Below are 27330 nucleotides of genomic sequence, written 5' to 3'. Positions count from 1 at the left end.
GCATATGCCTATAATCCTAGCATCTGGGAGGGAGAGGCAGGAGGATCGAGAATTTAAAGCATGTCTCTTCTACCTACTATGCATTTGAGGCCCTGTGCTATCTGAGGCTCTGTCTCAAGAAAGAAAAAAATGAAATAAAATGCTGAGTGTGAATTGTGCCAGGTGCATAGTAAGCACTGAGTAAATGTTTATTGAATCAGGTTTTTCTTCGAGCACGTGACTGCTTTTCGTGGGGTTGGTGGTTTGCTTTTTGAAACAGGGTCTTATTACGTTGCTCAGGCTGACTTCTAACTCACCACCCTCCTACCTCGACTTCTCTGGTGCTGGGATGGCAGGTGTATGGCACCACACCTGGCTTGACTGCGTTTATTAAAGCACATTTGATACACTCAGGTTAGTTGTATTATTATCCTTGACTGTCCGTCCCTTCCTTCCACTGCCTCAAGCTCCTCTGTATTCTCTAAGCATAGGGTCTGGCATCTCACAGGGCCTCCAAAGCAAAGCAAATGCTGTCCCAGCTAAAAGTAGACTATGCCTATAGTACTTTCAGAGTGGGGTGTTACTGGAAGTAAAGCCTTCTGATTGTCAAGAGTGGAGAGGAACAAGTGAGGTGACAGCCACCTTTGCTGCTCACCATCCCCGATCTTAGACCATTGTCACAAACTCTGCAATCTATTTTTAATTAAAAAATTATCTTACATGTATGGGTGTTTTGCCTGCATTTTTATGTCTGTGCACCACCTGCATTCCTGGTGCCCGCAGAGGCCAGAAGAGGGTGTCAGATCCCCTGGGACCTGGAGTTAGTGACAGTTGTGTGCCACTGTGTAGGTGCTGGACATTAAACCCAGGTCCTCTGGAAGAGCATCCAGGGCACTTAACCATCTCTCTAGCCCATGAAGACAATCTAGTCACTCCTTTTTCCCTCAGACCATCAGTGGAGCTGTGGGGTGTAGATCAATGAAAACCCTTGCCTAGCTTGGCAAAGTACTGAGTTTTATCCCAAGTACAGAGGAGGGAGTGAGGGAAAGAGAGAAGACAGAGTCAGAGACAGAAAGACACAGAGACACAGACAGAGAGAGATGGAGGGAGAGCAAGGGAGTCCTTGACCCCCTCACACACACCCCCCAGGTTAAAACCAGGACCCCAACAACCCATGTCCTTTCACAGGAACAGAAAGAGCAAGGGAGGCCACATGTAGGAGAGGGACCTCTTAGACTGCAGAGAGCCTAGTCGTTCCCCCAGCATAGCCTCCCTTTTCTCTGGAGATATAGAAAAGCCTTTATTTCTAGGCCTCAATTTCCTCGTTTGTGAAATGAGGGGGTTGGACTCATTTCTAAAGCTCCTTCCAGCTCCGAGACGCTGTGCTACAAAATCAGAGAAATGTGAACCTTTGGTTGCTATGATCTGAAAATATTTTGAGTGTGGAGAATCAAAATTGTACAGCAGCACACGAACAAAATAATATGTTAATGACTAAGAAGATTGTATTTAATCCAATGGGAAACAGCAGAGCCTCTGGTGGTGCTGTGCACGCGTGTGTCTGTGCTCAGCTTCCTTCCTTGAGCTCAAACATATATTTTGAATCACTAATATAGTAATCAGGCCTCTGGCAGCCTATCAGGCCGAAACACACGCACACAACACTTCAAATTAAAATGAGGGGCAAATTCACTGCTGCCTGCTTACATCTTTTTTTGTTTGGGTGATTCTTTTAGAAGAAAAATTTTGTAGTGCCGGTGTTGAATTGACAGCCTCTGGAGGCCTCTGGTCTCAGAACTGGGACGCGTGGGCGGAGGAATAGGGATTTCATTAGCATCTTTCCTTTCCCACACCAACTGCCCCCTACACAGTCGACACGGTCTCACCCAATAGCATCCACACCCGGATCCTGAAGGCTGGAGGGGTCAGATTGCTAAACCCCGCAGGCATCCGGGCCAGAACGTGTGCTCTGGGCCCTGCCTGGGGAAAGATGAGCTTGAACCGGTGGAGCTGAGTCCAGGAGGGTGCCGGATGCGTAAAGGGTCAAGTCGCCGACCTTTCTTGCACCAAGGTGTTGTGGCTGGGAGGTGGGCGTGGCTCGCACGTGGCTCCGACTACGGCCCGGCTCCAAGTTCCCTTCCACTCCGGGGCTGGTGTCCCAACCAGGCTAGGTAGGCCAGAGTCGCACACGGCGTCGACGGGGTTGCCCCGAGGTCCCCACAAGCGTTGCAGAGGCGGCGGGCGTTCTCTGCCCGACGGCCGCGCCCGCACCGGGGCCCGCGCCGATTGGCCGGCTGGCGGTCGCTGGGCGGGTCGAGGCGGACCTCGCGGCCAGGTGAGGCGCCCCGCCCCTCGACCGCTCCAGGTGCAGCGGTGGGGACGGCAGGGTCCAAAGCCCGGGGTCCCCGGACAGGGCTGAGGCGCCATGGCCGAGTCCCAGCTGAGCTGCCTGGACGAGGCGCACGTGAACGAGAAGGTGACCGAGGCGCAGGCCGCCTTCTACTACTGCGAGCGGCGGCGGGCCGCGCTGGAGGCGCTGCTGGGTGGAGGCGAGCAGGCCTACCGCGAGCGGGTCAAGAAGGAGCGGCTGCGGGACTTCCTCTCCAGCAAGGAGCGCCAGGCCCTCCGCGCCGCCTGGAGCCCCTACGAGGAAGCCGCTGTCTCCAAGGCCAGTGGCAAGGCCAAGTCCAAGGCCCCGGCCGAGCCCAGCGAGTCCCTTGCCTATTGGCCAGACCGCTCGGACACCGAAGTGCCCCCGCTGGACCTGGGATGGACGGACTCCAGCTTCTACCGCGGCGTGAGCCGTGTCACGCTCTTCACCCACCCGCCCAAAGAGGAGAAGGCGCCGCACCTGAAACAGGTGGTCAGACAGATGATCCAGCAGGCCCAGAAGGTAGGCCTCGGCCCCAATCCTGCACCAGTGGGACACCCGCACCCCTCAACCCCACATGTACACCTGCTCTCGCTTCCTGGCCGCTCTTACTATCCTCCAGGAAATGGTCCCCAGCTCACCCTCACCTCGTGGAGCTGGGCTGAGACCTTTTGAAAGATGGATGTGAACATTTGTGGCAAATCACAAAGCGCTGGACGGATGTTAGTCATTCTTCCTACTGTGTCCGGAGGCGCCGGCGTTGTGTTCAAGCGCCTCTGTCCCAGCTTTCCCTCTTGGGCAGTGAGGAGGTTGTGAGGCCCTGTGTTAAACTGGTCTCTCAAAGGGCTTGATCATGACCTGTGCCCAGGGATTTATTTACAAGGTTTATCTTTGGCCATTTCCCTTTTTGATCTTCCCAGCCTCACGAAGCGGGTGGTTGGTGTTGATCTCCCTTACCCTCCACGTCAGGTGAACTTTTCTTGGGAACCCCTCTCCCCAAAACGACCACGTTCTCACATTCTCACCCTTTCCTGGGCTTGGTACTAGAGCCCAAGCAGGCTCGAATGAATGAGGAAAGTTATTTTGAGCTCGTTGTGGTTTGGCCCGGTCCTGGGAGCTCCCCACAAGGCAGGCACTGGACTCAGCGGCTCAGGAAGACGCTCCTCTTTAGCCCATCTGCTCTGCCTGGGTGTTAAAAGATGTTTCCCAGGAGCCTGATTAGCATCCCAGTTGGACAGCTGCCTGTGGGGTAGGTGAAAGACTTAGTCTTTTCCTCTGTGCCCTTGGGCACTTGGGTAGTTTCCAGGTAAAATGTGGGCTATTGCATTAAATCTGAACTTCAGTTAGTTCTTTAGTATCAGTTTATCCCAAATACTGCATGGGATACATTGATGCCAAACGTGGCTCTTTGTTTGCCTGGATTCAGATTTAATGGGACAGCCTATGCTTTTACTTGCCAAACACTGCGTGGTGATATTCTTTGATCACGGGTGTTTATTGTGTTGGGGTATCCGGCACATAGGGATGTCAAAGGATATCTTTGGGGAGTTGGTTCTCTCCGTCTGCCATGTGGGTTCTAGAAGTTGGATTCAGGTAGTCAAGCTTGGTGGCAAGACCTTTCACCACCTAGTCAACCCTTCACGGGGATTTTTTAAGCCACATCAACAGCCCTTGCTGTCCAGAGGCTTAGGTTCACTGTTGGTATTCAACTACACGAGTGTAATTAGAGCCATCTTTTTCCTGGAGGCCGAACAGGACAAAAGATGCTAGAAGGGCAGTGAGGGGCTCTTCTTCGTGGGAGTGACCTAGGCTTGGGCTAAGGTGGGTTGCTGTTGCCGGAGGAAGCTCTTCACTGCCCTGACTTCCACTTTGCTTCTAGAATAATTGCTCCTTGTCCGACTACACTGTGCTGAAGAAAAAGGCAAGGCTGGATACAAAGAAAAAAAAAGAAAAGGAAAAGGAATGGGTGGCAGTGCTGGGCAGCAGGCTGTAGCTGGGGTCAAAGGTCAGGACTCATGATGTATTATTACAGCTGGAGGGAGCTGTAATATTCACCAAACTTATTTACTTAGTGTTTGTGACACGTCACCCATTGCATTAGTGACTTTCTCATTTGCTTAAAAAAATATCCATTTATTGTTGTGTGTGTGTGTGTGTGTGTGTGTGCGTGAGAGAGAGAGAGAGAGAGAGAGAGAGAGAGAGAGAGAGAGAGAGGATAACTTGAAGGAATTTGTTTCTCCCTCTCTATGGGAGGTGAGTTGTAGGTTTGGAATGGCAGAGAGAAAAAAAAACCTGGGCAGTCTCTTGGTTGGAGCAGGAAGTAAGAGTGTTTTTTTTTTTTAATTACTATTATTTTGGCTTCAAAATACAAAGAAGTTTGACTGTTGGGAGCTGAGGAGTCTTTGCGACTTAGTAGGCTTTTGTCAGCACCTTCTTTCACAGTAAGGAAACTGAGGCACAGAAAAAGGGTAGCACTGAGGTTGTCAGCAAACGCTGTTTCCTCCTAAGTCATCTCACACTCTGGGCCCTTGTTTTTCACCACCCCTAGATGGGACAGACGTTTCCCTTGTCTTTGGAGAAAAAGAAATCAAGATGCAGGACAGTTAAGTTTGTTGCCTAACTTAGTAAACAGCAGAGCTAGAATCCATACACCGAAGCCCTTGCTCTAAACCAGTGTGCCTCCCTGACCTGCTGTCCTTTGTCACGCTGTGTCAGGATTCTGCAAGGAGTCTGAGGGGATCTAGTACGGTCACAAGCTATGGTATCCATCATGTGCCCCTCTTAGAAGATGGCAGACACAAGGCCCTCCCTGCTCCACTGCAGCTTCTATGGCAGGTCTGTCCAGTATTGTGGGGCTTTCTTAACTCTTTAAATAAATATTTAGCAGAATCTTTTGCCGTTGTGAACCAGTCCTGTGTGTGCAGATTGACCTGATACTTATTTCCAGGATGTCTGCTGTGTACCAGGCACTAGCCTTAAATAGCCAAGCTGTGGACTTTTTTTTTTTCCCCCTTCATGCATTTGCTTAAATGCCAAGGCTGTGCTTGAAAGAAAAGGAAGTTTTGAGGTTGTACTTAGGAAGGCGCCTGTGGGAGGTAGGTTGCAGGTTTAGAGGGGGTGACTGAGCCGGAAATGAGAGATTACTTGTGCTTTAATGCAAAAAAGTTTGATTGGAGGGAGCTGAAGTAGACTGTGAGGCTTGATCGGGCTGTGTACTGTGCCCTCTTTTACAGATAAGGAAACTGAGGCACAGAGCAGAAAAGAAATTTAGTTATAGAAAGACCAAGATCTCTACCTTTTACTCAAGATATGGCACATCCTGGCCACTGCCTGGCCCTGCCTCTGGCTCATCCCACTGGTGAGCACATTTCCCTGGCAATCAAATGAGATTCTCCTCCCTGTTCACCCTGAGGGAGGGAGTTTCCCTGGTTTCCAGGGAGTGTCTGGTTGCCTTGAGGCTGGGTTAGACTGCTGAAATCCCATGGCCTCGGTGGGAAGGCAATCCACCTGGGTGCCAGGGTTTGGGGGTTTTATTTCATTTAATCTTTAGAATAATCTTACACGATGCTATTATTTTTGTTCCCGAAGACAAATAGGAACAAGCGAGCTGCCGTAACTTTTTCTCAGGGAAAGAGAAGGAGCCTAATTAGGGAACACTTTGAAAACACAATTTTGGCTTGGGGAGGTGTGGAAGCCAGTGAGGACTTGGGTCAGTTTGGAGGTGGTATCTGGTCATAAAAGAAAAACCTCTGAGGAGTTACATGTTAAGTAGTCACTCTCTGAGCTTCTGCAAATGGCAAGTTACTCTAGTACCCAGCATTCAAAGATCCAGCCATGCTTGCTTGTGGGGTGGGGTTTTCTGTTGTTGTCTTTCCACCCTGAGAGATCTGCTTATTTTAGGGTCATTAATGATTTTCTTTGTCTACTTGAAATCCAAGCCTTTTAGAAATCCTAGCCTGTGCCACACTAACAAGGACGACCAGGGCCAGCTGCTGGGCTTGGGCAGCTTAGACCTGTGGAACGGCCAGGGAGCATCTGTCAGCAAGACATCTCTGGAAGCTGGGAAGCCAGAGGAAGAGGAACAAGCAACCTTGGTCCTGCTGGGCTTGTATCCCTTTGATCTTGGAGGGATGAGTGAGACACACTGCCACTCTTCAGTAGCCTGCTAATCCATCCTTATAATTCAGTATGACAAATCCTTCAGGGAAGGTGTGGCAGGAGAGACACTAGTCCCGCCCATAAGCCAGGTTAGGGAAGGCTCTTTGAAGCTGTCTGAACATCCGACCTAGCAGGAAGGGTGAGAAGGTACCAAGCCTCTGCCTGTCCTTATGACCAGTGGCATCCATTTGACTCCTGACTCCTGTATTCCCGGGTCCTGCATTCCAAACGCACCAGCTATGCAGCTCTTCCCTCTTCTCTGTGAGCTGCTTGATTTCCTTGGCACTGGAAGGCTGATCATTGTCCTCGTGTCACAGAGGAACCCTAAGGTCCCAAGAATGAAGTAACGTTTTTAGACCAAGGCCAAGAGGATTTGGAGAGAGCCTCCAAAGCACAAGGTGTGGTAGATACAGCAGCTTTGACCAGACATCTGGGCAAGTGGTGGGAGGCAAAGGTAAACAGCGGGGATGCAGTGCCCAAGGAATATAGTAAGTCTTGGAGTCACCAATTCATGTTACCAAGAGACCTGGTTATTCAGGTGGCAGTCTGTATTCTAAAGCTCCCTGTCTTTTCCCATGAACATCAGTCACCAGCCACATCCAGCAAATTGTACCAAGTCTAGTGCCTTCTCTGCCCAGGTCCTGTGCTAGCCATCAGCACACAGAGAAGAAGATGCTGTCACTCCCTCGGGGAGTTAGGACTGTGTTAAAGCACTTGCCAGACAATTATGAAGACCAGAGTTCAGATGACCAGAACCCCTGTAAAAGCTGAGTGACCGTGGTGGCCTACCTGTAATTTCAACCAAAGACGGTAGAGACAGGTGATCCCTAGAACATGAAGGTTAGCGAGACTAACGTATTGACAAGCTCTGGGTTCACTTGAGAGACCTTGCCTCAATGAATAAGGTGGAAGAGCTGTCAAGAATGCTCCCCAACACCAACCTCCACATGCATGTGCACTCACATACATGTCAGTATACATGCATATCACACCACATTCCTGAAAAGGGGAGAAAGGCTTACATAATGTTTTTAAATTTTACTGGCTGATAAAATTGTAGAGTCAGGTAATAATGCTCACTCATACCATAACCATCTTGCTGAAGAGCTGGTTCTATTTCTAGCTCCTTTTGTCTCATCCTGTTCCCTTTCCACCTCAGAGGGGCAGTTGATAGGAGATTCTGATGTCCCCCTGTCCACCCTCAAGACAACCAGGTCTCCCTATGTAGCCCAGGTTGACCTGGAGTTTACTACATAATACAAACTGTCCTTGAGCCTGCAACGATCCTCCACATCAGCCTCCTAAGTACTAGGATTATAGGCATGTGCCCCAGCTTGAGCTGCTCTTAGAAGAAGCTAAGTTAAACACAAGAGTCAAAGACAGCCTCTGAAGAGTCCAGGGATCTCCAGGTCTTACACATTGTCTCCTCTGTCAACTCTTCTGCCCTTTCACAAGTGACTATTCTATATGGTCTTTGTCTTGGACACCCTTGGGCAGTTCTGGGGTCCTTGTCTCCTGAGGACTGGTAGCCAGTGGCCCAGCTGCAGTTCCAGTCCCAGCTCCACAGCCCTGCTGGTTCTTGCCCTGGCTTGTCTGGGCTTCTGAAATCTCTGGGCAATATCTGCAATCTTAGCTGTGGAGTTCTAAATCTGTCTTTCTGCTCAGTCATTGTTTTGTTTCTGAGAACTAGGATCTCTTTGAGTAATGAAAACCCAACTTCCATGACAGTGACAGAAGCCAGGCTTTAGGGTCTTAGCTTCTGTCTTGATCCACTCTTCTTCTTCCAAACTGGGATCTTTTGGACAAATGTCTTCCCACTTGAGTCTGCTGACCAATAAGGACAGTGTGTATAGGTGCTTTAGAAATGGAGGGGCTGTCTGTGGAAGCTAAGGTCACCAGAAGCAGAAGCATTAATTGTCCTGGAAAATAACCTCTGCTTTCTCTGAGGGAGAGGGAAACCGCAGCTAGAGTTGGGAGACTTGGGGCCTGAGGCTTGTGGCGGCAGGTATGCTTCCTGTTTCCCTATAGAGAGCTACTCACATCGCCCCTTTTGTTCATCTATTGGCCGTGCTTTGGTGGAAGTAGGGGAAGCCAGCAGTTTGCCCGGCTCCAGCCTATGGCACCCAAACCCTTAAGCCCTTAGGCTGGGATCCCTTTGGATTCTGCTATGGCAGAGAGGAATAAGAAGGAAAAGCATGAAAAGATCCCATTCTCATCCCCCTTCCTAAACTGGGAAGGGAAGTCAGGCTTGAAGATGGTCCCTGGAAAGCCTGGCTACCTGCATGGGCTCACCTTTGAGGGTGGAGACCTAGAGCTTCCTTGGGAGGGGAGTCACCAGCCAGGAGTGAGCTAGACTTCTGAGCTGAATGCAGCTGTGGGCCATTTCTTTCTTTGTTGTGTGTGTGTGGGGAGGGGGTCAAAAATCTTACACTATGGGTTCCTGAAAGACTGACAGAGATGTGTACCCCTCCACTAACCCCAGAGTAGAACATAGAAGGTGGGGCCTTGGTAAGCTTGTTCACGATTTTCTCTAGGATTCGTGGTTGTAAAGCTGGGTCTGTTGGGCAGAGATGATCCAAGCCTCTACCAGAGAAAGGCATCCAAAGCTGGAAGCTGGAAGATCGGGAGAGTTCCTCATTCTTGCCTACTCTGGATATCTCTTTTCCTTGCTTACTGGTTGTCCCTGGGCGAGTTATTCGATTTAGCTTGGCCCCTATTTCTGCTTCTGTAACATGGGGGTGATTTTTACTGTGTTGTTTACAGTTACAAGATGGTGCTAAGAATCACAAGGACTGTGCCGTAAAAAGAGGGAGTAATGCGGGCAGACAGAAGGATTTCTGTGAGACGGCTTAACACTGTTGAGAAAGAGTGCCTGTTTCCTTTAACATCCTGAGGCTCATGGGAGGTACGAGGCTCTAGGACTTGGGCAAGACTGATTAAAATCCCACCCAGATCAAACTCTTTCGTGTCCTTGGGCAAGTGTATGTTATTCTTAAGAATTGTACTTTGGGGCCATCTCTTCCCTCTGAAACTTCCAGAAACATTCAGAATGTATTTGTCATCAGTATGCTTTGCCAGTCCAACCCTGGAGGCTTGTAAACTGGCTCTGGAGACAGACAAGTCCATGGCTGTTAACTGCCCTCATCAGTGTTGGGGCAGGCACCACAGACATAGGGGTGTGGGTAGATTCCCTAGATTGTCCTCTTTGAGGCCATAGCCCCTAGACTTGTATTTTCCCTAGAAGGTGAGGACCCTTTTAGGGATTCCCATGCTAACACCCCTCCCCCTCAATGTTCTCAGCCCTCAGGATGCTGCCTCCCTTTGGCTGCTGGCCAGCCCTGCCTCCCTCATAGAATATACAAAGCAGAGCCTGTTCTGGGGCCAGCCTCCAATCTGAGCTGGGAGGAAGCAGGGCAGAAAACAGAGGTCCTGCAGGGCTGACTGCCTGCCATGGCTCCTGGCACTAACTGGCACTTAGGTAACCCCCTCCCCTCTCCAGGTGCTCTGGGCAGCCAGCCTAAGCTGGAGTTCCTGCTTTCTCCAGCTTTCCCTTTCCTTCCTCAAATCCGTGGAGTCCGCTCTTGCTAATGATCCCAGAATCTTAGCCCTGGAAGAGAGTCGATGGCTTTCTAATGATTAGTCTCTGGCCCAGCTTCCTGATGATCTGTATTCATCCTGGGAACAGTTTGTAGGCTGGTCATCATTGTGCTGGGCACGTGGGAGGCTCCGGAAAAATGTTTCTTTTTTTTCTCTCTCTCTCTCCCTCTCTCTCCCCCACCCTTTCTCTCTGTCTCTGTCTCTGTCTCTTCTTAATAAGTCAGAAGATGGTGGGTTGCAGGTAGGGCCTAGGGCTCTTCCTTTCTCTGGCTTCTGGATGGCACACTGTGAAAGACCTTAACTTCTCTTCCCAAGGGGTTTTCAAACTGACCAGAGAATCCTCCATCTGTGTGGTCACTCAGCCTGTCTTATCAAGAATGTACTGTACACCAGCTACAAGAAATTAACAGGTGAATTAAATGTGAACCTTTCTTAGATCTAATGGCTGAGGCAAAAAGAAAACACATTTCAGTGCAGTGAGAACTGGGAGATGGTGTTGATAGCTATTGTATACTGGGTACTTAAGCTAGGTATTTGGTTTTCATAGTGATGGAGATCCAACCAGGACCCTGTGTGTGCTAGAGATCCAACCAGGACCCTGTGTGTTCTGAAGATCCAACCAGGACCCTGTGTGTGCTAGAGATCCAACCAGGACTGTGTGTGCTGGAGATCCAACCAGGACTGTGTGTGCTGGAGATCCAACCAAGACCCTGTGTGTTCTGAAGATCCAACCAGGACCCTGTGTGTGCTAGAGATCCAACCAGGACTGTGTGTGTGCTAGAGATCCAACCAGGACTGTGTGTGCTGGAGATCCAACCAGGACTGTGTGTGCTGGAGATCCAACCAGGACTGTGTGTATGTGCTATAGAAGTGATAACTCACCAAACTACATCTCCAGCCCCAACAGCTCTTTAGACTGTAATACCACAACAATTTATCATTTTATAGATGAGGGAACTGCGGGTCAGAGAGGATGAAGTCACACTGCTGGTCAGTGGTGGAACTGGATGGAGCTGAGATGAGCCTGAGACCTAGGCTTGCCCATGTATGCTGAGCTCCCAAGAAGCCTAAGGGCAGGGCAGACAGTGGGTTGGCCGTGTGTAAGGCTGAAGGCCTGAGCTCTGTGAGTTCATAGTTCCCCTCCCCCAAATGTATAGCCTGACTGCCTTCAGCCACCAGCCCCTCCCTAACCTAACCCCCTTAGTCAGACACCTACACACACACACACACACACACACACACACACACCCCTCTGGGGAAGCCTTCCCAAGGCCATATCAACTCTCAATGGCCTCAATCACTCCTGCTGCTTCTCAGAACCCTCCAGGCAAGCTGCCAACCTGTTGTCCCACTCAAGCTGGTCCGTCAGCAAACCCCTTGTCCAGCATTTCTTAAGGCCTGCGTTACTCTGTAGTGCCTTGCTCTGCCCGAACTAGTGGATGATCCAAAAACTCGTTTGTGTATCTTCATTGGATTTTTTTTAAGTAGCTGATTTATCTTCCTAATTATGTTTGGCTTTAAGCTAATGTTAAAATGAGCTTACATTAGATAATTTTCACTAATTAACACCAACTTAGTGCAAGGAAAGTCATCCCAAAAGCATGTCTTGGGGCAGAGAAAAGCTGGCCTAGGATCTTAAAAAGAATTGTTGTGCTGCGTGGTAGTGGCACACGCCTTTAATTTCAGCACTCATGAGGCAGAGACATGCAGATCTCTGTGAGTTCGAGGTCAGCCTACTCTACAGAGGAAGTTCCAAGACAACCAGAGTTACACAGAGAAATCCTCTCTTGAAAAACCAAAAAAAGAAAAGGAAATAAAAGAACAGTCCCCCTCACCACATGGACAAGGTGCCAACAGTGTGAGTTGAGATATAGGGCCTCTAGCCTGCTCAGCTGTTTGGAAGACAGATCATCTTGGTGAATTCATTGTTGGGGGGAAGTAGAAGAACAAACTTTGGGAATGTGGAACACCTTCAGCCAGTCTGAGGGGCTATGGCTTGCTGCTGTAGGCAGTTGGGAGCTATGGAGTGTTTGGGTAGAGACAGCATACTTTGGTTTGTGTCATGGGATCCATATGCAGGAAGGAAGAACGGCAGGGACAGGGTAAGCTAGTAACCAGTTAGTGCTGAGAACTGCATGTGCCATACTCCGCCATGGAGGGAGGGGCCCTCTGTAGCAGATCAGACACAGTTCTGTCCAGGTATCATTATATTTCTTTTCTAATGACCATGAAATAGCCACATTTTCTAGACAGACATCAGAGAAATTACGCACCTTGTCTCTATCTCACAGCCAATGTAGAACTCCCAGTTTCAAAGTCTGTTTTCCCTACTATGCTTTTGGACTATGGAGATTTAGGGCCAGGGTGGAAGGAAGCAAAGGCTGTGGTTCGGATCGGAGAGTGTTTTTGTGTGAGGTCCTGCACCTTGAGTCTCTCCCTCCTGGGCTCTCTTAGTCTGCTTTCCTCTTTACACCGGGCTGCCCTGGGTTACATAAACTGGAAATCTGAAGTGTCATTCAGATGGGGCCTGTTGCAGCGTGGATGACAAAGGAAAGTCCCTGCTATGGACCCAGAGTGCTTTCCATGCCCAGGGAAATCATTTCCATACATGGGAAGTCTCCTAAACTGTGTGGTGAGCTCGACAGGCTGTGGGCATGCACACACTCATCTGCATATGTCACGTACATACCACAAGAGCTCTGCGAAGATGTCCCCTTCCCCATTCAACAGCGAGTAAATGGCCCAAACCACACAAGCAAAAAGGTTTTCTGTCTCCAGGTTCTATATTATTTTCCAAACACTAGCTAGCCTTCACTCAAGGTGACCAACTCACTCTGCACTCAGACCGTATGGGGAGGACAGGAGTGCCGATCTTAGAACCCAGGTATCAGAATCTTTGGGGCGTGGAATCCACATTCTGGACCCGCCCCCCTCTGTCCCTGGTGTGTCTCCCAGTGATTCTTTACACTCTAAAAGCTGATAACTGTGGGTGCTGCCCTGCTAACCTTGACCTCTCAGGAGATAGCACAGAATAGGATTCCACTGTCAAAGGTATCTGAGTACAGGCTGTTTGATCAGACCCAGCCAGCATGGCCCTCCGCAGTGGAAAGAGAAGGGCTGCTCTGTGAACCAAAGCAAACCAACCTTCCACCTTGTGTAGAATAACCAGATTGGTGGCTATTCTGGGAGGCAGCAGCTGGACCTGTTTGCCCAGCTTCTGCCTTCTTTAACCAGAAGGCTAAAGATATGGGGAGTTAGCTTGATAGCTAGTGAATTTAATGAGTCCTCATAACTACACAGGTGATCTTGAAATTTCACAGTCATGACCTTATCCAAACCTCTCAACAGTCCTGCAAGGCAGTCGTGTGGGCTGAAAGTTGGGCCCCAGGCTCAAATAGGGAGCTAGCAGCAAAGTACTCATGCCCCCAGCTCTTTTTCCTTCCTCCACCAAGAGCAGTGGCTTTCACCAGCATACATCTGGGGTCAGCAGGCTGGTCCCATGCCTTTGGTTTTCCTTCCACAGAGAAGTGGTGCAGATTGTGATCTTACAGCCCCTGCAGCCATACCTGCCCACAGAGCCTTTGGTTCCATGTCACGTGAACTGGGTAGGCTTGTGGGGAGAATTGTGTTGTCTGTCCCTACCCATAGTCTCCACTGGCATCCTTGTTTTGTGTGCCCTCAGGTGGCCTGAGGTTCTGTAGCTTGTTATGTCCATATTGCCTGGGGAAACTGTACCACTCCTGATGCAGGAAAGTCCAGGCCTGGAGTTAGAACCCTGAGCTCTAGTCTCATCTGTCCAAGGACCCCACTGGATGACTTGAAGATCGGAATTGGGCTAATTGCTGTCTAAGTCTCTCTCTGACTGTGAGAGATTTCTTGAGTTTGAAATATTTTTGAACATAGGGGCCGAATACAATAGCAGCCTGCGTGTGGATGTGGTCAAGCGGCTTTGTAGGTGCTGGCATGCAGATGCTCTCCGCTCCCTAGCTTTGCACTCTGTCATAGGGAGGAGGCTGCCTCTTTGTAGTTACACAAAGGCTCTTGCTGTGTCTGCTGGGGAAGGCCCTGCATTCTGGCCTGGGTTCCTTGGTGTAGGAGCTCTCCCCCTTGGTTAAGTATTGTTCTCAGTCAGAGCTGGCTGCTCCTTCAGGATCTTCAGTAAGCAGAGTGAAAGCAGAGCCACAGACTTGTGAGCTGTCGCTTAGGCAACAGCACCATTCTCTAGGTCCTTGAGGAAGAACTTCAACTCTGCCTTCTAGCAAAAACACCTCCCAAAACTCTTACTCCATGTCTGTTTCCGCCCTTAACCCAATGCCTCGTCATTAATGACATAAAGGAATCTGCGAGTCCATAGCCATATACAACACACACACACACATCTCTGTTTAGATACGGAGAATGCCTGTCCTGAGCTCTCTGCCAAGGACAGATTCTGAAAGGAATCTGCCTGTGTCCGCCATCAGAAGCCCACAGCCTGGGGAAGGTGGAGATGGCACTGGAGTGCCCAGAGCCTCTGTTGTTTTGCTTAGAGTACAGATGGGCAGGAAGCAGAGTGTGGGTAACATTTCTCAGAGAAGGAACTCAGGAAGTTCTTCGAGTTTTAAAAGCTGCAGGGATGCTTCATCAGGTTATGGAAGGTTCAGAAACAGAAGTATGAACCACACAATATTACATACTCAAGGAGACATTTCCTTGTTCATATATAGCAATACTTGGTTTTTATCCCTGGGGGTGATGCTGCTAGTACCCAGTGAGTAGAGACCCAGATGCTGTTAAATTCCCTACAGTGTCAGAGGTCACTAGTGCTTCAACAGAGAAGCCCAGGGTTAAGGTTATTGTAGGTCATTCTGAATGACCCAAAACACGAGGCAGAGGTGAGGCTTGCGCCACTGATTAGCCCTGCCTATGCCAGATCTCTAAGAGTTTGGACATTTTGAGGGACCAACTGGTTCATCAGCCTTGTTTTAGGCTATGGAGAAGAAATCAGAGGGCAGAGGTGACAGGAAGGACCAACCACAAAGCTATACCAGAAGTTAGCCAAGAGACAGGGGGGCCCCTGTGCTAGGGTGGTAGTATTTGTGAGAACAGCAAGGGGTAATGGCCCAGAGAGGGTTCATGGGGCACAGTGAGAAGTGAGAACTGATAGGATTTCTTCAGTGAGGAGGAAAAACCAACAGAATCTGGAGGAAAAACCAACAGAATCTGGCTTTGCCTGTGATTGGAAGGATGTGATTTGGAAGTGCCTATGGAGCAGGCTAGGGGAGCTGTCCCAGAAGCCAGCAGCTCTGTGGGTGTGGACATCTGTCAGAGCCTCCTGCAGTCTGGGTCATCTAAACATACGGGACTGCAGGGCAAGGCAGAGCCCTCCTCATCTCTGTTCGCAAATGGCAATTAGGGAAAGAAGCTGGAAAGCTAGAAGAGTCATTAAAGTTGAATGGCAGATAGAAGGGCATTCTAGGGCTTCCCAGCACCTCCTCCTCACTCCCCCACCCCTGCTGCCTGGGCAGGCTATCAAAGGAGAGATGATGAGCTAAGGAAACATCCATGAGGAGTCCTACAGCATCAGAGCCCCTTTGCCAGTGTGCCTGCGACAGCTCCTAAACAACTGCCAGCTTGCATTAACCTCTCTCTCTGCGTCACGCCTCAGTAGGTAACCAGGTGAAGGGTGCTGGATGTGGAGCTAGCCAGAAGGGGCAGTGTTTTTCTCTCCTGATCAAATCTGTTTCCCTGGATTCTGAGCCTGTAAAGTCTTATTTTATCTTTTATTATTTATTTATTTACTTATTTATTGGTAAGCTTCAAGCCTCCATCTTTACCAGGAACCTTGAAGTCAGACTCGGCATGGAGAATCATGGGCACGCTCAGTGGTGCAACACAGGGAATGGAGCTGGTTTTCTTGGCCTGATGCTGAGGATGAATGTCAAGCAGGGACCCTCAGAGACCAAAGCACAGGGTGCTTATCACCTCTCCCCAACTAGATTACAAGAGCCAGTGTGCAATTGATTTTTCTCCCTACTACAGATATTTCCTTGTTTAATTGGTAGTGACACAGATGGCTGACTCTCACCAGGATGTCTAGGCCTCCTATGAGATCATCCTGGGAACTTTCTGCCTCTCACAGACTTAGGTGGGGGCCAGGGCAAGTCTTAACTTCTCTGCTTGCTTTTCCAGGTACAAAATTAGTAAAAATGGGGATCCAAGAAGTCAGCTGGAAACTGGCCAGGCTGTCCTAGGTGACATGCGATGACGCTGAGCCGGACACTGGGGAGAGTTTAGAGATGAGAGAGGGCAGTGGACTGTGGTTTCTGTCAGTGTGGGAGGAGAAAGTGCTTAGTTATGGCACAGATGTGGCGGTCAAATGTTCTCTCTGTCAACCTTTGCGTGGGTGCGGGGGAAGCTTGTATCCCCCTGCAATGAAGTATACCCTGTAGGACCATGTTACCATGTACCTCACCCCCCCCCCCAAAGGCCGCTGTACTCTCCATACCTAAGTGGACAGTGTCAGTCCCACTAGGGAACTCGAGCATGTGTTTTGTTTGATTAGTTGGCCTCAAGTACAAAAGACCTGACATTGTCCATAGTTCACAGTTTCACAGTCCCCTGGTGTCATCAGTCTACCAAAAGACCCCTCATCTTCTCTTTCTCATGTCTTCCCATTCCTTTCTCTTATGCTCAATGTAAGTCCTTGGACATGTTTGTATTCTAGAAAAATATATAGTATCATAAGACTATTTTATGTAACTAGTATTAGACTATCTATAGAGTTCACTATAACATTGTATATATATATATATATATATATATATATATATAGAGAGAGAGAGAGAGAGAGAGAGAGAGAGAGAGAGCGCTCCTCTTCTTCCTTCCTTCCTTCCTTCCTTCCTTCCTTCCTTTCTTTCTTTCTTTCTTTCTTTCTTTCTTTCTTTCTTTCTTTCTTTTTTTTCACAAGGTTTCTCTGTGTAACAGCTCTGGCTGTCCTAGAACTAGCACTTGTAGACCGGGCTGGCCTCAAACCCACAGAGATCTGCCTGCCTCTGCCTCCCAAGTGCTGAGATTAAAAGCATGCACCACCACCACCCTGCTAAGACAGCTCCTCTTGTAGGCTAGGCTAGCCTGGAACTTGCTTTGTAGCCAAGGATAACCTTGAATTCCTGATCCTCCTTCTGTATATCCTAGTGCTGGAATTACAGAAGCAATCCAACTATCTGAAAGGATGGCTCAGCAGGTAAGAGCACTTGCTGCTCTTGCAGAGGACCTGGATTTTGTTCTCTGCACCCACATCAGGCAACTCACAACCACCTGAAGAGACCGTGTCCTCTCTGGCCTCCTCGGTACTCACATGTATGTGACACACATTTAGATCCACACATATACAAATAAAATAAGTCTTGGAAAAGCTCTAAGAACTAAGAACTGGCAGGAAACTCATTTATTGCTTCCGTCAGCTATGGAGCATCCTCTCCTATGCCGGCTTCCTTACCTCGTCTTCCAGAGAAAGAATTGTTGCCAATTCTTTGTTTTCCCAAGGGAAGCTGTAGTGAATGTCTCTTTCCCTCTTCTCTTATAGACTTGTGCCAAGATCCAAGCGGTTCCCTGGTGGTTGGCTAGGTGTGCTTTACTGTCTCGTAGCACACACTTGAATCACACTTACTCTTGTAAGTTCCACTACCACACCTAGCTCTTATTTTACTATCCTTTAAATCTCTACTACATCTGTAATTAATTCTCCTTTTCATTCTGTATTTTCTTTGTGTCCCCTCTTTCTGTCTGATATTTGTCTGATTTTAGTCCTTTCCAAGAATGGGTTTTTTAATTTGATGTTTCTAAACTATCATGCGACAGTGAGATGTGCTCTTGGGTCAGGTGTACCTGTTTCTTGTTTTGCCGTGTACTAGCTGTGTGACCTTGGACACATTACTTGGACCTATGTATTTCCTTCCTCAATTGTGAAATGGGAATAATGGTCCTTCCCAGTAGAGCAATTGTAAAGAATCAGATTAGAAAAATTACCCAAAATACATGAGTATTTGGGGACTATTTAGTGCATGTTCACACCCATCCTCAGCCTGCACTAGTCAGGGTTCTCCAGAGAAACAGAATCAGTCGTGTGTGTGTGTGTGTGTGTGTGTGTGTGTGTGAACAGTGATGGGAGAAAGGAAAAAAAGGTTGATTTTCTTGGCTTTTGGTGGTATGATTGGATGCTGATGTTAATGATGATAATACCAGGTTGTCATAAACTTTCTGTACATACAAAGATGGCCGTGAACTCCTGCTTCTCTTGCCTCCACCTTCCAAATGCTAGGATTCCAGGTATGCACTGTTATACCTGGCCAGATGAAAGTCTCAAACCTCAGGGTAAACCAGCAAGCTAGAGACCTAGGGGAGAGCTATAGTCCACGTTCAAAAGCATATGGCCTACAGAATTTCTTCTTATTCAGGAGAAGTCAGTCTTTGTCTATGAAGGCTTTTAACTGATTGGAGGAAAGTCAACACACACACCACACACACACAAGAGAGGGGAGTCTGCTTTATTTGAAGCCCAAAATATACCTTCACAGAAACATCCAGAATGGTATTTCACTAAATATCTGGATTCTGAGGCCCAGCCAAGTTAATGTGAAATTAAAAACCATAGTGCCTCAGAGTGTCTTTGCTGGAGCTGTGCCTTTTGTCAGAAATATTCACTTTGTAGGTCCCTCAAAGCAAGGAAGGTGCCAGGCGGTGGTGGCGCACACCTTTAATCCCAGCACTTGGGAGGCAGAGGCAGGCAGATCTCTGTGAGTTTGAGGCCAGCCTGGTCTACAAGAGCTAGTTCCAGGACAGGAACCAAAAAAGCTACAGAGAAACCCTGTCTCGAAAGTTAAAAAAAAAAAAAAAAGCAAGACACAATCCCCCTGTCTCTGCCCAGTGCCCCTGGCCAGGGCACACTCACACATAGCAGCCCAGCCAAGTTCCTTGCTCAGTTCTTACCCTGCCCCGAAAGCACCCTATTCACTGTAAGGCTTGTTTTATTCTTCCCTTTCCTGGCTAAAAGCAGTGCTTGCCTATCTCCGCCGCACATCACATGTCACTTGTATAATTCTTAAGACGTTTATCTCCCTCACCTTACGCCTTAGTTATTTCGTGTAAGTGGCTTATCATCCTGTGGCAATTGTAACTTATCTGTCTTTAGATCCTCACTGTGCCTCTGAGGGACCAGTAATCATCACGTGGATGTTAATGATTGGCAAATGGAAGAGCTAGAAAGCCAGGTGGTGCTGGTGCACAACTTTAATCCCAGCATGTAGGAGGCAGAGGTAGATCTCTGTGAGTTCGAGGCCAGCCTGGTCTACAGAGTGAGTTCCAGGACAGCCAAGGCTACACAAAGAACCCTGTCAAAGAAGAAGGAGGAGGGGGAGGGGAAGGAAGAGGGGGAAAAAGAGGAAGGAGGAAGAAGGAAGAAGAGAAGAACTAGAGAGAGCAATAAGTGATATTGTGGGAAGTGAGGAAGTAGGAGCCCGCAGAGGCTAGACTGTGGTGGAATGGAGTGTGAAGATGGTGATGGTGTCCTAGGTGACAGAGGCTTGCCGAACGTAACACTGCCCAGCACTGCTCTGTGTCAGTGTGTGCCGCTGAGTCCTCCACACACTGAGTTAGGTGCCAGTATTAGCTCTATGTTCCTGCCGAGGCATCCAGGGTGCTGGAGTTGGCTTGGCTGTAGAGTCTGTGTTTTCACCTACTGTTAAGTGAGGACTCACTGTGTACTGTGGCCTTATCTCTAATCCTCGTGGCAAATGATAAAGTACAGGGCATCTCCACTTTGCAGTTGAAGAAGCAGGCTCCCTGAGGTCAAGTATCTTGCCTAAGGTCATATAAGTAGAAAGTGGTGGGTCTACAGTGTTTGGGGCCCACAAGAAAACCCTTCAAGATGCCATGGCGGCTGTCTTGTGCCGGAAAATGGAAGCAGCTCAAATTAGAAAACTGGGTGTTCACAGCTAAACACTTGGCGGAGTCAGGGGAACCCTGCAGAAGATAGGGAGGAAGGACTGTAGGAGCCAAGGGGCCAAGGACACCCCGAGAACATGACCCACGGAATCATGGCTCATAGGGGCTCACAGAGACCAAAGAGACAAACACGGCCCCGTATGGGTCTGAGCTAGGTCCTCTGCATATACCTTATGACCGTGTAGCTTGGTGTTTTTGTGGGACTCCCAGCAATGAGAGGCGGGGTATTTCTGACTCTTTTACCTGCACTTGGGACCCTCTTCTTCCTATTGGGTTGCCTTGTCTAGCCTTGATGTGAGGGCTTGTGCCCAGTCTTGTATCGTCTTAGGCCGTGTTGTTTAATGGATATCCCTGGGAGGCATGCTCTTTTTGCTGGTTTTGTTTTGTTTTGAAACAGTAAAGGAGTGGATCTAGGGAAGAGGGGAGGTGAGGAAAGGACTGGGAGGAGTGGAAGGAGGGGAAACTGCGGTCTGGATGTAATATATGAGAGAAGCATAAATGTTTAAAAAAAAGCAAAACTGGGGGACTGGAAAGATGACTCAGAGGTTAAGAGCACTGGATGCTTTTCCAGAGGTCCTGAGTTCAATTCTCAGTAACCACAAGGCGGCTCACAACCATCTCTAGCAGAATCTGATGTCCTTCTCTGGCATAAAGTTGTACATGCAGATAGAGCACTCATATTCATAAAATAAATAAGTAAGTCTTAAAAAAGAAAAAAAAGCAGAACTGGGTCTTCCCTGGGGTGAAAAGGCCTCTTCTTATAAGGGGACACAGTCAGGACTGATGAGGGCTCCTGAGCACTGCTCTTAATTTGATGATGACATAGGGAAAAGGCTGAGCATCAGAGGTCAGAGGTACCTGGCCAACTCTAGCTCTGTCAGCATCAGCATCAGGGACAGCTGCAGGGAGACAGAGAGTGCAGACCTGCTGCGAGGGTGATGTTCCTACAGATCTGTGGCTGATGGAAATGCACCCTTGCCTTAGTGTCTCCTTACACCTGCCTTTCCATGGGGCAGCAGGGGCAACTCTCTGCAGGTTTCCAGCCCTCTCCTGTTATGGCTTCCGAAAAGTTTTCGAAATTTCCAGAACTGGCTGAAGTACCAGCAGCAGAGCCTGCACCCTCGGACCCTTTGCCTGAATTCAGTGTGCTTTAAAATGTGGGTGCCTGAAGAACCCAAGAGTAGTGTCAGGTAGAGTTTTTGACTCTTGGTCATCAGTTGCCCCTAGGCAAGGTGGACCTCTCTGGGCAGGTTGTCTCAGAACATGTATCAGTCACAACATGTCTCAGCAGCACCTTCTCTGTCCAGGTCATTGCCGTCGTCATGGATCTTTTCACTGATGGGGATATATTTCAAGACATCGTAGATGCTGCCTCTAAGCGCCGGGTCCCTGTATACATCATCCTGGATGAAACAGGAGTGGAGTACTTTTTGGAGATGTGTCAGGGCCTGGAACTTGCTGACTTCCGCATTCGGGTGAGTTGCACCACTGGGACAGGTTGTGGGCCTAAGATGAAATGGGAGACTCCTGCCCTTTCCTCTGGCTCCTCCCACTTCCTCCTCCCAAGCCCAAGGGCTCAGATTGACTTCAAGATCCCAATATTTTTCCTTCTATGTAAAGTCATGACTCAGGAACTTGTAACCGCTTAGTTATATATTTTTAATACTTTCTGTTGTCCTAGAGCTGCTGAGGTGAAGGAGGCAGCTCTCACCCAGTCCTGGGGTGGTCAGTCTGTGGAACCACTGGCTTCACAGTCAGGTTCAGCATAGGGCTGTAGTTCTCTGGTTGGGAACTTTGAGCAAGTACTCTCCTGAACTTTTTGAAAGTAAAACATGTAAGGCTGAAGGAAGCAGAGAATTTTGGAAAGTCTTGGGCAGCAATCAGGATCTGTGAACCTCTCCCCAAGCAAGTCCTTGGTTCAGAGTCTCGAGGCCTCCCCAGACAGGGCAATGGTGTCTTTCTCTTCTCTACAGAATATCCGGGTCCGCTCTGTGACAGGAGTTGGCTTCTACATGCCCATGGGGAAGATCAAGGGGACTCTCTCATCCAGGTTCCTGATGGTGGATGGAGACAAAGTAGCCACTGGATCTTATAGGTATGGTGGACCAGGACAGGGGAGAGCCCAGGAGACCTGTATTCATGGTAATTGGTAATTGTTCAGGGATGTGCTAGCCTGGAGCTTCCACAGTCATGGTTATTGGTTTTTTGGGTTTTTTTAAATGTTTTTTAATGTTTTTTTGTTTTGTTTTGTTTCATTTGGGGGGTATGAGCGCTCTGTCTGCATGTATACCTGCAGGCTAGAAGAGGGCATTGTGGTTGCGGGGAATTGAGCTCAGGACCACTGAAAGAGCAGCCAGTGCTCTTAACCACTGAGCCATCTCTCCAGGCCCAACAATCATGGTTTTGAGAGGCATGGTCTGTCCAGGTCATAAACAGCCTCCTGCTCAGTTCCTTTCCTTAGACTTTCTGTTGACAGATGGAGTATTCCAGAGAGAAGATCAACCCTTCATAGGCATTAAGTGTTGTCTGGTTGTAATGGTCCTCAGCAGCTGGCTGTACCTTGAGGCTGGTTTTTGGATGGAATAAGCAAGAAGTAAAAGGGAGAAGATCTGGGGAAGCAAATTAAAATATTGTCTAATTACTTTTTTACTCCTGTTACAAAAGAACCATGACCAAAGCAACTTATAAAAGAAAGCATTTCATTTGGGGGCTCGTGGTTCCAGAAGGTTCATGACCGTGGTGGTAGAAAGCATGGTGGCAGCAAGCATGGTGCTGGAGCAGTAGCTGAGAGCTCACATCTTATCCCTAGTACAAGGCAAAGAGAAATACCTGGGAATGATATGGGATTAGCCCACCGCTAATCCATGCAAACAGTTCCACCAACTGGCGGCTAAGCATTCAGACACATGAATCTGTGGGGGCCGTTCTCACTCAAACCACCACAGATGTGCTCTCCAGAATTTGAGCTGAAGGCAAGGTACCAGATACATGAGAACCTCCTTTTCCTCTGGAAAAGTGGAAATTTAAGTGAGACTTGAGCAGATGTAGCAATAAATAGGTTATCGGAGTCCTCTTCTGCAGTCAAAGTATGGGTTTTGCAGACCCTGTGCACTCTGGGAAGAATCAGCAGGGGTGGAACAGTGCTAGAAATGGCACAGCTTAGTTCCTACGTATTGTGTGTGTTTGTACTGGGTACTGAGCTGGTTATTTCATTTGAACCTCAAAGCCTTGCATTAAGACCTGCCATCTCCCTATGGAATGTTCTACCTTAGGCCCTGTAAGTGAAGAAGTCTGCCGGGCCTGTAACTGCATTGTATGTACAAGGCACACAGGAAGGGTAGACGTGGATCCAGGTTTGACTTCTCAAGCCCCATGGGAAGGAAAGGGGGAGGAGGGAATTTGACCTGGTTGAAAAGAGAGCAATCCAGTGTGAGGCCACGAGACGTTTTTCGCCAGGCTTCAGGCAGTATGGTCATAGTGACAGAGCAGGTTGAAGCAGGTTGAAGGGTTTAAAGGAGCTACTGGTAGGACACTGGAGAGGTTTGGGCCCATTCATGTCTCTGCTTTCTATCCCCAGCTTTACCTGGAGCTCCTCCTATGTGGACAGGAATCTTCTTTTGCTCCTGACAGGGCAGAACGTGGAGCCCTTTGACGTTGAGTTCCGGGAGCTGTATGCCATCTCTGAGGAGGTAAACTTGTACAAGCACCTGGGTCTAGCAGGCAGGCTTGGCCTCAACTACTCCTCCACTGTAGCTCGAAAACTTATCAACCCCAAGTACTCCTTAGTGGCAAGCAGCCGCCCTCCTCCGGGAGAGATGATGCGCTGGGCGGCGCGACAGCAGCGGGAAACTGATGGCAACGCAGAGGGACAGGAGGGCAGTGGTGGTGGCGAGTCTGCCCGGCGTCTGGAGAGCTTTCTCAATGATCTGGCTACAGTAGAACAGATATTGCCCACAGTGGATTCCATTTCCCCGAGATTGTCGAGAACAAAGGATGGCAGGACGGTCTCTCAGGTGCATGGAGACCTGAGGCACAAATCCCAGAATGGCAAGGGAGAAGCTGCCAATGGAGATGCCATCCCGGCCAAGGAGGGCAGACGCTTCAGCAGGTTCTTCAGCCGACGAGTGAAGAAGTCTGCTGGGCCGAATGTGGAGAACTCCTCCTCCCAAGACATTTTTGCTGATGGGGAATTTCCTCTGGCGAAGAAGCCCAACGAGGGTTCCAACATATCAGGTGAGCTCCTGCTGCTAAACTGGTGACCCTGGGCAAGTCACTGCAGGTCCAAGTTTCAGATTCCTCATCTCTGAGGGATACACGCCTTGCTTGGTGTTTAGCACACTGTAGGCATGGGATCGTCTGTAAGAATTCTCTTACTCCTCCATGGTGTTCAGGTCACCGTTATAGTAACTTGGTGTGTAGCTCAGCACAGGATGGCCTGTGAGGACTCCCTCTCTTCCATGGTGCTCAGGTCACTGCTATAGTAACTCTAATCAAAGAAGGAAGTGTGACAAGTTCTGTTCTGTTTTTTTATTTTATGTGCACTGGTGTTTTGACATGGGTGTCAGGTCTCCTGTGAGCTGCCATGTGGGTGGTGAGAATTGAACCCGGATCCTTTGGAAGAGCAGGCAGTGCTCTTTAACTGCTGAGCCATCTCTCTAGCCCCAAGTTTTCCTTTTATAAATGAACAATGCACAGCACTGGCTGTGAGTCTAGGCCTCCTTCTGGCCATCCTGCTCCTTGCTGTCTTCCAGCGCTCACCTGGTCAAACATACCCCGTCCCACTGTTGCCCTGACCAGCTTACTGGTTTCTATGATAACAATTAGATTGTTTTCCCCATGTCTGTTTGTAGCCAGATTTGCCCTCTCAGAGATCTCCTTGAAGCCCTTTTTTCCCTTTTTTTGAAGTCTTTTTCCTCTTTCTCCAGAGCGGTCTCCGATATGACCTTTCATGAGTCTGGTAGTGACATGGAACAGGCTGCTGTGGGGCCATTCTCATCTCAGCTTCCCTGCCTTGGAAGAACTTCTGTGCTGGGATTTTTCCCTCTGCGGTTGCAGGGCTTTGCAGTGATGAGAACTGAGCTTCCTGGCTGGCTCACTATATGAAAGCCGGTTGTGAAGTATCTGTCCCGAGTAGCACCAGGGCTCCAGGACCCCAGTATCCCATAATCAATGACCTAGGGCAAGGAAATCACCTGATCAGAAGCACTTCGTGTCCTGTTGAACCCAGGGCTGTAGGTCCCTCATAGAACAGGTCTGGGGGGTCTCTGCAGTAAGGCACCAGGAGCACCCCCCTAGCCCTGCTGCCTCCAGTGGGCCCACACTGCTCGAGCAGGCCAGGTTCCATACGGCCACTTTCTTTCCCTTCGTCCTCGTGATGACCCTCATGAGTCCAAGGTGTGGAAAGTGCACTAAGTGACTGTAAGCCTGAGTCAGGGCCAGGCCTGGGCCTTGTCCTGGCAAGGGAGGAGTGGCTGGTCCCCATTCCCACTCCCTTTGGGCTTCCCAGCACCAGATGCTGATGTGCTCTGTGCCTCTTGTTTGGAAGGAGGTTGCCATGGTGAACACCTGGCAGTGAGGAGGAGGGGAATGAGCCCAAGCACAAAGGGACTGTTTCCCAACTCCTGACTGGAAGTGAGGTAGAAGCTTTCTCTTCCTGCCCCTTACCATTAGGTGCTGTTTCCATAGAAACGAAAAGACCATTGTCTTGTCCCTTCCTACTGCCTCTGGTGTCAGATTCCCCTGCTTAGATGACTTGGGCAGTTAGTGTTTGCCACTGCTCCTTATCTCGGAGCATTTGTACACTGCCCTGGAGCCAACAAGCCGACCCATTGTGCCTTTGGGAGTGCCTGCTCCAGAGCACCCAGTCCCTGAGCAGAAGGACTAGGGTAAGAGTGGCTAACACACATAAGAAAGTCTCAACTGTGTCGTCCCCTCCTGCATCCTGGGGAAGAACGTAGAGGTAGCACAAACAGACACACACACACACACACACCCTGCCACCCCATCAAGGCCCTGAAATCCTAGCTCTCTACTGAGACCTCTGGCCCCTGATTCTTTCTTGCTCAAAGGCAGAGCTGAGAAGCCGAGTTTTTTCTCCCAAAGACCCTTCTACACCTACACCTCTCAAGACCTAGGCTCAGGGACCTCTGATACCTTCCCTCAAGGTGGCAGCCACTGAGCTGCTGACTGTACACCTAACAATGCATCTTGGGCCCCCACCCTGGGCCAGCTGGAGCTTGCGATGGGCTGGAACCACTTCAGCTTTCTCCTCAGAGAAGGAACCCATCCAGGGAAGGAATCCCCTTCCCACAGGGAGCACTCATGTTGTAACAGACAGTGGTGGCATGATCTTAGCTCCTGACACATTGCCCTTCCCTCTCCAGGGCTGTCTCCTCTTCTAGAGGAGGAGGGGTAAACTAGAGAGGGCTTCTGAGGTCCCTTTGAGTTGATGCTGATTGTCCTATCTGTCTCTGCTCCGTCTTGTCAGAGAGAACGTGGGTGGATGACAGGGTGGGTGAGAGAGAGGAAGATAGGAAAAGCCGAGAGCTGACAGCCTGTAAAATTGCTTGATAAGAAGTATATAGTTGTCAAACAGCATGCAAAGTTTTGCAAACCCAGGTGTGGCCCTGGGGAGAATCTCACAGAATCGCCTCCTCTGGGGCTAGGGTGGGAGGGTGCACAATGGAATCAGCCTGGCAGTTTGAAGACCCAGAGCCCCCTCTAGTGGCTGGAGCTGGGTGTCCTTTGCCTTTTTTTTTTTTTTTTTTTTTTTTTTTTTCTAACTAAACCGAATCCGCACTGGGTTATGAGCTCCTGCCTTCCGGCCACTTGCCACCTGAGCCCATCTAGGTCCTGTGGGCAGGCTCTCTGGGAGCAGAGATGTTCCAGTCTCAGGAGAGCGCAGCTGGGGGTCGTTGTTTAAAATCCTGTGAATAGAGTCTGCGCTACTGGGCTGGGCTCAGAAATCTGCATTTTTTAAAAAACCACTATGAAACAGGATTTAGTGAACTAAATGTATCATTCTCTGGATGGCATTCACCATATTGGTAAAGACTAAGGAACTGATGACGTTCAGCAAAATGTGGAATGCTAGTGGTGCTGACAGTAAAAAAACAGCTCTGGAAACGAGAGCTTTTATCACAGCTGTTGCCATGAAGATCCATTTCATCTTTTAACCAATCCCCACTGCCAAGAATTTAAAATTAAACACTAAATTAAATCAGAAGCATAACATAGGAATG

General features: G+C 49.1%; 1 protein-coding gene across 1 annotated transcript; it reads left to right on the top strand.

Annotated features, from left to right (window-relative positions):
* Window positions 1-1619: 1619 nt before the first annotated feature.
* On the top strand, window positions 1620-26802 carry Fam83f (family with sequence similarity 83 member F). The gene is made up of 4 exons (XM_050128275.1): window positions 1620-2872; window positions 21397-21564; window positions 22063-22184; window positions 23667-26802. The coding sequence occupies exons 1-4, from the start codon at window positions 2405-2407 to the stop codon at window positions 24346-24348; spliced, it is 1440 nt and encodes a 479-aa protein (XP_049984232.1). The 5' UTR covers window positions 1620-2404; the 3' UTR covers window positions 24349-26802.
* The last annotated feature ends 528 nt before the right edge of the window (window positions 26803-27330 follow it).

This window comes from Alexandromys fortis, unplaced genomic scaffold, assembly GCF_014885135.2.
Source record: "Alexandromys fortis isolate MF-2015 unplaced genomic scaffold, M_Fortis_MF-2015_v1.1 scaffold_290, whole genome shotgun sequence".
Taxonomy (NCBI): Eukaryota; Metazoa; Chordata; class Mammalia; order Rodentia; family Cricetidae; genus Alexandromys; species Alexandromys fortis.
Note: the sequence above shows the minus strand (reverse complement) of the source record. Positions and strands in the feature narration are given on the sequence as shown.